Source organism: Balaenoptera ricei, chromosome 7 (genome assembly GCF_028023285.1).
Source record: "Balaenoptera ricei isolate mBalRic1 chromosome 7, mBalRic1.hap2, whole genome shotgun sequence".
NCBI lineage: Eukaryota > Metazoa > Chordata > Mammalia > Artiodactyla > Balaenopteridae > Balaenoptera > Balaenoptera ricei.
The window spans coordinates 49,312,977-49,325,472 of record NC_082645.1 but is presented as its reverse complement, the minus strand read 5'-3'; the positions used below and the strand labels follow the sequence as shown (position 1 = coordinate 49,325,472).

Here is a 12,496-nt window from a genome sequence, read left to right as displayed (position 1 = left end):
GTTAATTGCTAATGCTGACATGAGCCTAAGGAAAAGACAGTTGAAAGTTGTAAGGATATGAAGTTAACAGTTTGTTTTCTGCTTTTCTGCCTATAGCTTTCTGTTTTTATTTTTGGGTTTTGGGGCTTTTTCTTGTCTTATCACATATTGCTTATTGAATTATTCAACAAGGGTCTTCGTCAGTTATCATTATCATCACACTCACTCCCATCTCAGAGGCCTGTGTGACCTAGAGAAGCACTTGGCTCTTTTCCTTCAGCTCCTTCAGATCTCTTTTTGTATATGTCACCTTTAGAATGACGTCTTCCTTGGACACCTTTCTACAACTTCAACCCCAGCCCCCACCCTACAGTCAGGACCTGGCATCTCTTATCTGTGGTTGCTAGCCTCCAAGATGGCCCCAAAGATTCTTGCCTCCTGGTATTCATACTCTTCACTGAATAGGGCTGACCTGTATCCTGTATAACCAACAGGACACTGGAAATAATGGAGAGTGGCTCCCAAGGCTGGATTGTAAAAGACATTGCACTTCTACCCTGTTCTCATTTGAATCACTTACTCTTAGGGAAGCCACCTGCCATGTCATAAGGACCCTTGAGCAGCCCTGTGGAGAAGTCCACATGGTGAGGAACTGAGGCCTCCTACCCACCGCCAGCTCCTACTCACTTGGTGGCTGATCCTCCAGCCCCAGTTCACTTTTGAGATAGATGCAGCCCTGACTGAAACTTTATGAGAGATGCCAAGCCAAAATCACCCAGCTAAGCAGCTGCTTCTGAATTCCTGATGCAGAGTAATTGTGTGAGATAATAAAGGTTTTTATTGTTTTAAGTTGCTAATTTGTTACATAGCAATAGATTGCTAATGTACTATCTAAATAAAATACCATCTAACATATTATTTTACCTATTTATCTTGCCTTTATGTATCTGCCTCAACTAGAATATAAGCTCCAGGATGGCAGGATTTTTGTTCCTTTTTGTTCACTGTGGAATCCCTAGCACCTAAAACAATTTTCTCACAACAACTCCCTGAGATAGGTACTCTAATCGTCCCCATTTTACAAATAGGGAAATTGGAGCACAGTTAAGTAACATACCCGAGGTCATGTAGTCAGAGCCAGACTTTTCTCCATAGCTTAATGTGCTTAATCAGAACCCTGCACTGTCCCATTTCTCTGCAGGCTATCTGTGTTATGTACAAAACTCTATCATAGTTATTATTGGGGGTACAAGTTAGGTTTAAGATATGATCTCTGTTGTCATGCAGTTAACAGTCCAATTGGGAAAACAGGATAAGTATCAGATAACTACCATACCGAAGAGCAGGATTTATCAGTGCACATGAATGTGTGCTGGTCATCAAAGGATAACACAGCCCCTTTTCCAAGAATGGCTTCCTACGGTTCTTATGCGTAGGGCCATGGTTTGTGCCATATTATGCTCCCCATCCGAGCCATAACTAATCAAAATAAGGATAATTTCCTATATCGGATGCTGACTACTCTAAGCTAGGTAGGGGTACCTAGTGGGTACCTGGTATATAAGAACCCTAGGAGGCCTATTTGCTGGGATAGTATCCTCAGATTTCTTATTACCCCATGTATCCTTGCAAAGTATCTCTATTATTTGGGGTAACCCGAACAAGTCTTTAGTCTTTATAACCAGAAAAGGCCTCTCACATGTTGTATAGTGCAAAGTCCTGTAGAAGTTCAGAGGGATCAGAGGTTATGGGAAGGTGAGGGTTGGACACTTCATGGAGAATTGACACATGAGCTGCTACTGAAAAAAAGAATATACTTTATAGATGGTTTGGAGATCAGAGTTCATTGTAATTATAAAGCCTAAGAGCTACAAGTGTACAAAGAAATAATTTATAAATTTCACTTCACTTGGTGTTGATTATATTTTTGTATACTTAATAGACATGCTTTATTCCATTTAAACAGTATTTCAAAAATGATTTTTTTATATTCTTGAGTTATTTATTGTCAGTACAAAATCCTATGTATAGTTTTGACTAGAAATGCTACAAGAGAGCATTTCTTAACCCGTGGTTCAAGACTTCCAGTGTTTCACTTTATAAAGGTGTTTCAGGTGTCCTTAAACGTGGTAATGGAGTCTGTTTCCATTTCCTTTTTTTTTAATTCCATAAGGCTAAAGAAAAAGCAACAAAGGGAACCAGAAGAAAATAGGAGAAGAAAAACAAGTCCAAGTTTGCAATTCAGAGTATGTGCCCTTGTGACTTTCAATTTGAGTTTCATTCTGGAAATGATTGCTTTTTTTTTCTCTATCACATCTTAATACATAAAACATCTGGTGGGAGGAGTGTGGGGAGGGAGAGACCTGCTTAGTTCACCCATTCAACAAATATTTGACTCCTTACTAGGTGCCTGTCACTGTGCTTTTTATGGTGTTCCCTCTGCCTGGGATTTCTTTTTCTTTTTCCTTTTCCACATGGTAAACTCATTTGTCCTGCGAACTGCAGCTCAAATATTGTCTCCTTTTTGAAATGGTTCCTTACTCTACAAGTTATTACTTTTTCATCTATAGTCTTATAGCATTTAACCTCTCACACCTTTGTTATTTATATGTGTCTGACTCTCCTGTCAGACTGAGCACTTCAAGTGTAGGACCCATTCCCCTTAAATCCTTTTATCCTTACCCCTTAGCACTGACCGTTGTATCTGACACGTGGGAGTTGCTCAGCAAACGATTGTTGGATGGATGATGGTAGCACTTATCGATAACTTGCTTAAAAGTGTGAAAGAGGGAATTCTGCTTCTGGCTATAGTGGAGTGGGATACTAACGCTCCCACTAAGAACAACTAGAAAATCTAAATAAAATTCCATAATAATGGTTTTTGCAGGCATCAGAGAGCTGCTAAGGCAGCTTGTTGATGCGAGCCCAATATTCTGTGCACTACTTTTCCGTTTAGGAGAGTTGCCCAAATTTTAAGCAGCTAAAAGCAGAGCATAGTTTTTGGCATTCTCATGGTGTTAAGGAGACAAAAATTTGAGTTTTTACTTGCCAAAGAGGAGGAACTTTAGCTAATATCCAGGCTTTCAGTTGGAATCCATGGATATTGGGCCTCACAAAGGCTGTAACATCCCCCTCAGGTGGACTCCACCCTTGATTGTATGAAGATAACCTTCAATACTCCAGATGCCTACCAGAATCCTTTCTAGGGGAGAATGACATCCTCTAGAGCCTCTGCAATTTTTTTAATTTTAAATATTAAATACCAGATACTGTGCAATTTTTCCTGCACAGTATCTGGTATTTGATATCAAAAAAAAAAAAAAAAAAACCCGAAAAACTACCAGGCATAATAAGAAACAGGCCAAAGCGGGGAAAATAAAAACAGACCAACAGGTGACCCAGAAATTAGAGTTTTCAAAAATGGACTTTAAAATAATCGTAATAGGGACTGCCCTGGTGGCGCAGTGGTTAAAACTACACGCTCCCAATGCAGGAGCCCGGGGTTCGATCCCTGGTCAGGGAACTAGATCCCACATGCATGCTGCAACTAAGAGTTCGCATGCTGCAACTAAGGAGCCAGCGAGCTGCAACTAAGGAGCCCATGAGCCACAACTAAGGAGCCCGCCTGTGCAATCAAATAAATAATAAAATAAAAATTAAAGAAATAAAAAGTAAAATAATTGTAATAAGTTCAAGAATCTTTATAAGGTTGAGAATTTCACCAGAGACTCAGAATCCATAAAAATACAGACAAGCTGAAATTCTATAACTGAAAAATAGCTGACATTATGAACTCAGTAGATGGGTTTAATAGGAGATTTGTTAAAACTGAAGAGTATATTAGTAAACCAGAAAAAACAAGATTATGATATGGAGAGCCAAAAGTATTAAAAATAGAAAAGAGCAAAGTGAACATATTGGACATGGTGAGAAATCTAACATATATGTATTTTGAGTCCCAGAAAGGGAGGAGAAAGAAAATGGAGGAGAAGCAGTATTTGAAGTGATGATGGCCAAGAACTTTCCAAAAGTGAACAGTGAAAATAAACCCACAGATTCAATAATTGCATTATATTATCACCAGGATTTAAAAAAATACTAGGCATACCACTGTCAAACTACTAAAAACCAAAGACAAAGAAAATCTTGAAAGCAGCCATAAAAGAGTAACAATCAGACTAGTACCTGATTTCTCAATAGGAATGATGGAAGCCAAAACAGTAAAATTATATACATCTTCAATGAAAGATAAGCTGCCGTTCTAGAATTTTGTATTTGCAAAAATATCCTTCAAACAGGAAGGCAGTATAAAGACATTTACAGAAAATCAAGAATTGAGGGAATTTGTAGTAGACCTACCGTTAAAGGGGTTTATTCAGGCAAACAAAATTATTACAATTAGTAATACAGAAATGTAAGAAGGAATGAAAAGCAACAGAGAAGGTACATATGTGTTTAAAACTAAATGAACATTGACCATGCAAAATAGTAATACAACAATAACACAAAGGAAGAGAAGTTAAATTACTGTAAGATCGTAGTGTTGTCTAGGAAATGGTAAAAGTACTAATTTATCTTAGGTACTAATAAATCAAGGTTGCATGCTGTAATTTTCAGGGTACCCACTATAGAAATAAAATTAAAGAATGTGTAATTAATAAGCTAAAAGAAAAATGGAATATAAAATTGTTTAATAATCCAAAAAGAAGACAACAAAGGGAAAAAAAACATAAAACAGGTAGGACAAATAGAAAATGAATAGTAAGATGGTAGATATAAACTCAAATACATCAATAACTATGTTAAATATTAATGGAAATACTCAAAAGACAAAGATTATCAAACTGGGTTTTTTTTTTTTTAAACCTACTTGTTTAAAAGGATTATAACCACTTTGGAAGAGTGTTTGGCAGTATCTGCCAAAGCTGGACACATATACACTCTATGGCCCAGCCATCTACTTCTAGAAATATACCCGCAAGAAAGCATGCATATGTGCACCAAAACATGTGCAGAGGATATTTATAGCATTATATATTGTCATGGCCACGAACTAGAAACTACCCAAACATTCATCAACAGAATGAATAAATTCATACAATACTATATAGCAATGGGAAAGAACCTACAGCTACATGCTACAACATAAATAAATCTCATAAAAGTAATGTTTATCAAAAGAAGCCAGACACAAAAGAGTACATACTGTATGTGTTCATTACTATAGAGTTCAAAAACAGACAGAACTAATCTGTGGTGTTAGAAGTTAGGCGTGATTACCTTTGGAAGTGAGTGGACCAAACGGGTTTGGTTAATGGTCTGTTTCTTCATCTCACCGATGATTACATGGGTATGTTCATTCTATGCAGATTCACTAAGATGGGTATGTATGATTTGCACATTGTATATTGTATTTCAGTAAAAAGTTTAATTTTTAAAAAGTATAGTCTCTCGGTATCTGCAGGGGACTGGTACCAGGACCCTCTGTGGATATCAAAATCCGAGGATGCTCAAGTACCTTATATAAAGTGGTGTAGTACAGTCTGTCCTCTGTATCCGAGGGTTCCACATCCGCAGATACCAAGGGCCAACTGTACCAGTAACGGTGTTAGAATTGGCAGCAAGGTCAATCTAGTTCTATTCCAGGGTATAAGAAACAGCATGCTTCTAGAAGGAAAAGATGAATACACTGCAAAGGGAGTGTTTGAGGATGCTGAAGGGATGATAAATTAAGCCATTTAAGGATGAAGAGGAGATAGGATTCATTCATTCATTTAGCAAAATATTTTGGTCCCTATTATAGTCCAAGGAGCTATCTGAGGTGTTCGGGATTCAAAAATAAGGCCCAGCCCCTATTTTCAGAGAGGTCACTGACTCTAGAGAAGGGTGCCAAGGATGGTAGAATTAATAAAAGCTACAATGTTTTGAGCACCTTCCTTGTACTAGGCACCGTGCTGTGCAGTTTTGTTGCTTCTTAATGTTCACAACAACAATCCAATGAGGTTGTTATCCCTTTTTGCCTGAGAAAACACAGGAAATAAGTTGTCCAAGGTCTCACCACCAAGATACAAATACAGGTCTGTCTGACTTCAAAGCTGTGTTCCTTCTGCTACTTTACATGGCCATTGGATGGTGGTTTCGAAGAGAAAGAACTATGTGATGAAATTACAAGCGGAAGTTAAAATACATTACAGTGGTGGTGTCTTAGAGAAAGTGGTGTAGATAGATGGCCTGAATCTCAAAGGATGAGCAGTGAGTAATGTTTGATGGTCTGAAAGTGGAAACGGAGGAATAAAAGTCTTTTCTTCTGAGTAAGGGCCAGACTTTCAGAGAAGGCAGCAGAGGTGTACGGAGAAACCGAGATGGCTGAGTACTGCTTCTCAGGAAGAGGATCTAAGGGTCTGCTCCACATACAGACTTTCAACCAAGCACCTTGTTTTCAGGCCCTTCCTGAGCCTTCTTCCTATTAAATGCCTTTCCAATTCCTGAACTTTTCTAGATTTCCTTGCTTTTTTAAAATTTAATTTTACTTTATTATTTTTTTAATCTTTATTGGAGTATAGTTGATTTACAATGTTGTTAGTTTGTTAGTTATGTTAGTTTCAGGTGTACAGCAAAGTGAATCAGTTATACATATACATATATCCACTCTTTTTTCGATTCTTTTCCCATATAGGCCATTACAGAGTATTGAGTAGAGTCCCCTGTGTTATACAGTAGGTCCTTATTAGTTATCTGTTTTTTTTTTTTTTTAATTAATTTATTTATTTTATTTATGGCTGTGTTGGGTCTTCGTTTCTGTGCGAGGGCTTTCTCTAGTTGTGGCAAGCGGGGCCACTCTTCATCGCAGTGCGCGGGCCTCTCACTATCGCGGCCTCTCTTGTTGCGGAGCACAGGCTCCAGATGCGCAGGCTCAGTAATTGTGGCTCACGGGCCCAGTTGCTCCGCGGCATGTGGGATCTTCCCAGACCGGGGCTCGAACCCGTGTCCCCTGCATTGGCAGGCAGATTCTCAACCACTGCGCCACCAGGGAAGCCCAGTTATCTGTTTTATATATAGTAGTGTATATATATCAATCCCAATCTTCCAGTTTATCCCTCCCCCCCATTACCCCCTGGTAACCGTAAGTTTATTTTCTACATCTGTAACTCTATTTGCTGTGTAGATAAGTTCATTTGTATCCTTTTTTTAGATTCCACGTGTAAGTGATACATGATATTTTAGACTTCCTTGCTTTTTAAACATTGGAATCATACTGCAGATATATTTTTATAGTGAGATTTTTAAAAATTAATGGTTTATTGTGAGCATTTTCCCAAAGCAAAGTGCTTGTTGTTAAAACATCCCTATCCAACTTTAAGCCACCATAATGGGAAAGTTCTAGATTCCTGCCGGAGTTCAAACCAAGGTAGTCACACGTGTAAGACAAGAATTTATAAACAGCAGGAAGGAAAAAAAAAAATGGAACCTATATACAAAATAAATTGTATCTTGGGATGCCTACCCTCAGCTAGTACATCTTGGATGGTTTAATGACTAAATGTAGCAGTATGAGGCCAGAGAAAAACTCATGACTCACAAATTGAGATAATTTTAAGTAGCCCATTGTATTAATTAGGTTATTGATTCAGCTGCTATAACAATGACCTGAATTAACAATGGCTTAACAAGGTCGAAGTTTATTTTCTCTCTCTTTAAAACCTGAGCGTGATATGTTGGCTTCACTTAGGATCCTTCTACCTTGTTGCTGTTATTCCTAGGCTGTTTCCATTGTTTACACGATTGATTGATTGATTGATTGATTGATTGAGGATGGCTAGCTACATTTTAGCCAGTGGGAAAGAGGAAATGTGGTCCAGGGAGCACACTCTTTGCTTTTAAAGGTATATTTTTACACATTTCACTTCTGCTTACACTTCATTATCCAGAAGCCACCAGAAGCCTGGGAGATAGTGTAGCTTGGTGGCCTGTAGTCTGTGCTGTATAAGAAGCTGAGGTCAAGTACTGGAGACAAGGAATGGGCTCTGCCATATTCTGAGCTTAGTGAAATGGAGGTTGTTGAATTTAGACTAACATAGCTGATTGTTCAATTCTGATCTTTGTAGTAAGCCATTCTTCTACTTGTTTATATTAAAATTGTAATTCAGGGAGTTCCAAGGTGCTAGGTCTAGTGGTTAGGATTTGGTGATTTCACTGCTGTGGTCTGGGTTCAATCCCTGGTCGAGGAACTGAGATCCCGCAAAAATAAAACCAGGTAAGAAGTGATTTTCCCTATACAGACCTAAGAGAATATGGAAGGTTAATGCCTTAATGTTCCTTTATTCACTGGAATTCAGTAAAATCTTCACATCCTTTCTCCATTCTGGCCAGTGAAATCAAGGTCTTAACAGGCCTACTTTTGCTTCTAATGCTAACTAATGAAATTCCAGAGCCAAGGCTGAAAAATACACATCTTTATAATGAATAACACCAGAAGATAGAGATGAAGGAGATGACCCTCTACAGCAATAGAGGAAGAAGTATGGTTCTGTTTCATAAAACTAGTTCAAAGAATCTGCTTTGATGAAGTGTTAAATTAAAATATTCATAAAAACATCAATCTTGTTTTCTTGTGCAATAGGAAAACTTGTCTGAATATTCATAATCTAGCAACTTCTTTTCTTCTCTGTTCTTGAAAGTATATTTTGAACAAAAGATCTTGTAAGACTATTAAGACTTTTGAAATTGAATTGTTACTATATACTGCAAAAATAACCTTGAAAGAAAACTTGTAATTCTGATTGGTTGTCTTCCTTGATAGTTTATTGCCTTGGTTATTAGCATATGTAATATGCTATAATTTACATGTCTGAACTATTAAACACCTAAAGACTTGTAACTTTGCTCTGTCAAATCAGAAGGGAATCAGTGGCGCATTTTCCTTTTCTCACATGTACAATGGTGAAAAATAAATTCCTATCACACTAGTCAATTTCTTTTTTTTTTTTTGTCAATTTCTTATTTTAACAAAGACCAAGAGCCTTATGGCTAAGTTAACAAGGGAAATTGCCATTCTTTTTTTTCTGTGAAAATTTAATATCTAATATCTTTATCTTTAGGAATTCATGAAATTAAAGTTATTTAATAGCGTATCTCTTTTTCCACATAGACTGCCCTTCATCCACCTGGGTTCAGTTCCAAGACAGTTGTTACATTTTTCTTCAAGAAGCCATCAAAGTAGAAAGCATAGAGGATGCCAGAAATCAGTGTACTGACCATGGTAAGGAGCTTATTCTATTTTGTTTTTTCACAGCTCAGTAAAGAGTGTTCACTAATTTCTTTAAAAAATAGTTTTGTTGTATCTCACTTTCACCTTGGTCCTTGTAATAAATGGACAGCTTTTATTCTATAATACACAAGACACAAGCAGTGCAATTGGGCTATACCCTTGAGCTGGAAGACAGTTGTTGGACCACACTGCCCAAAGCAGAGTGAAAGAACCTTAGCAAGAGCAGGGTGTATTTAATGTAAGTACTCTGTGTCAGGCACTGTTCTTACGCACATAATATACTAATATACTTTAACTGGCTTTAATTATTACAGCAAACCTATCAGGTAGTTTATTATTAGCCTCCTTTTATCAAGAGAATAAAACTAGTTCAGTTATTTGTTAAAGGTCACACAGGAAATAATTGGCAGAGCCAGGATTCAAACCAGGGACTGTCTGATTTTAGGACCAGCGTTCTTAATCACTCTTATTCTGCCCTGAAACTACTGTTTCAGGCATGCAGTGGGGGCAGAAGTTAGATTACATGGGACTGTGACGTGAGACTGTGGTAAAGAAGCATACCGTTAAATAAAAATGAAAAAAAGGCTGTGTATTTGCTACATGATATGCTCAGTATTCTCTGGGAAATATAACTTCACATTTTGAAATCTTTTAAATAAAAATGTCATTTTAAAAAAGGTGTGCTTGGGTGCTCTTTATATATTTGGCTGTTTGGCCCAAAGTGCATCCTTGTTGTTAAGCCTCTTATTGTGATACTTGTCAGCTCAAACTAAAACGATGGTGTGAGTTAGCATGTTTTTCAACTGAGATATCTATGATGGTGAGATGAGAGTCCTTGATTATTTAAAGGTACTTTTTATTATTGTGTGAGATCTAAAAATCTCTTATTTCATTAAATTTTCTCTTAAACATATTCATAACGCCAGCATTTAAAAATGTGCTTTACTGGGACTTCCCTGGATGTCCAGTGGTTAAGACTCTGCGCTCCCAATGCCGGGGGCATGGGTTCCATCCCTGACTGGGGAACTAAGATCCCGCATGCCGCAGGGCACGGCCAAAAAATACATAAATAAAAAATAAAAATAAAAATGCCCTTTATCTAAAAAACACAATTTCTGACAACCCACCAATTAACATTTTGGAAGGATATCAAATTGTTTTAATTAAAATCATACTCACTTACTATAGAAGGAATAAATGTAAGCACAGGAGTTTTAAATCCTAAGAAGTGCCACGTACTACTCAGTACATATTGTTTTCCTTAGGAATAAATGTAGGCATAGCCATTTTAAATCCTGTGAAGTGCCATGTAATACTCAATACATATTTTCCTTACTTGCTAAATGGTGTTGAACATTGGCTCTTTGAAAACAAGACATTTCCAACATGCTAATATGGTTTCACTCCAAGGAAATGGAGTAATAGGAATTTTGCTGGTCTTCCAAGATTTTTATTTATATATGTATGTATGTATGTATGGCTGTGTTGGGTCTCTTGCTGCGCGTGGGCTTTCTCTAGTTGCGGTGAGCAGGAGCCACTCTTCGTTGCAGTGCGCGGGCTTCCCTTTGCGGTGGCTTCTCTTGTTGCGGAGCACGGGCTCCAGGGGCACGGGCTTCAGTAGTTGTGGCGCATGGGCTCAGTAGTTGTGGCGCACGGGCTTAGTTGCTCCGTGGCATGTGGGATCTTCCCGGGCCAGGGCTTGAACCCGTGTCCCCTGCATTGGCAGGCGGATTCTTAACCACTGCGACACCAGGGAAGTCCACAAGATTTTTTTAAATGGTGTTTCCCCCACAACTATTTTCTATCTCTTTTTTAAAAACCATTTATGTCAGGTATACTTAGACATAAACACAGATTTCAATAAACAAATTATATTGGAGGCTCAGAGTCAAGAAAAGACATGTTCCTGTACTCCTATTAGCTTGTATGAACCATAAGGTCAGATTTCGTCGTCCAGCTTTAATACTTATCTTCAGCAGTTAAGCAACTGCATACTCTACAGAGGCATAGTTAATATTTGTTGACTGACTTCCTCTACAACTAAAGTGTAGTTAATTGTATTTGCTAATTTTTTTTTAGAAAATGAAGCAAAATGAAATTGAAAACACCCAGCAACTTTGAGGCCTGATTTTTGATTATTTGAAGTCCATTAACTCTACTTATTCAAGTAGAGTAGCCACTTAGGAATTTTAAATCGTTGTATATAAATTTGCTTATAAAGTTTATCTTGTGTCTAAAGAAAAATGTCTTTTTTCCCAGTTAAATATTTATAAATTCAGTTTGTCTTACTGATTTGATTTTTTTTTAATTTCTCATACATTTCTGATAATCTCATCATTTATTTGATCATCCTCTACATTTGCTGCCACTCTGGAAATATCCATTTCATTGATGAATCAGAAAATTAGCTAAAATTAGTTAATATTACCATTACTTTTTTTGGCTAGGGTAGTGTTTTGGTTTAGAACAGTAGGTGGACATGAATTCAGTGTTTGCTATATATGAAGAAAGGAAAAGCATAAGGAATACTTGGACATTTACATTTGGATTTATAAAATCTTCACAGGTATACAAAATCCTATCTTAAACCTATAATTAGGGGTATAGAAAATAGGTGACTTGTTACCTTTTGGACTGCTGAGAGCTATATTTAGAAATATTCCCAGTGCTTTGTGTTAATTTACTTGATGTTACTTGTACTTATTTTGGGTACTGTTATTGTTCATCTAGGAAAATAATTGTGAGAGGCTAAAATTTTTCTTATTTTGCAACATTTACCTTTGATTTAGATATTTTCATTATAATAGAACAAATAAATATTTTCAATCTTTCCTTTTTGTGATCTGTGTATGAGCTATGTCACTAGCCATAAAAAGAATTAAAGACCCAAATTACATCTCAGCAGGTAGCATCACTGGTAATGCATTGTAAAAAAAAAATTTGCTTGAGCACATGTGTTCTTCAGGAATTTATGCTATCATTTGTTACAGAAAATTAAAGTGTGTCTTTTTTCCTAACATATTACGTTTATACAGTATTTACTTAAATTGCAATGTTAAAAATCATTCAGGTTCCATTGGCTGACACAAGGTCAGAGAAAGGAATGAAAATCTCATCTCTGAACACCTAAGCCTAAACTATAACCTAGTTAAATATTTCCCTTGAGGATTTTTCTAAAATGGCATTTTGGTTACATTTCACAGCTAAGTACAAGTAAGTACGAGGGTAAAACAGATTAAAAGTCTGTAT

General features: G+C 37.0%; 1 protein-coding gene across 3 annotated transcripts in view; it reads left to right on the top strand.

Moving 5' to 3' along the window:
* The window catches only part of LOC132368965 (CD302 antigen), a 132,024-nt gene that overhangs the window by 108,275 nt on the left and 11,253 nt on the right, over positions 1-12,496 (top strand). For all 3 annotated transcript variants that reach the window (XM_059927958.1, XM_059927957.1, XM_059927956.1), the window contains one exon: positions 9,128-9,238. In XM_059927958.1, the coding sequence (XP_059783941.1) occupies positions 9,128-9,238 (111 nt within the window). The remainder of the gene's footprint in view (positions 1-9,127; positions 9,239-12,496) is intronic.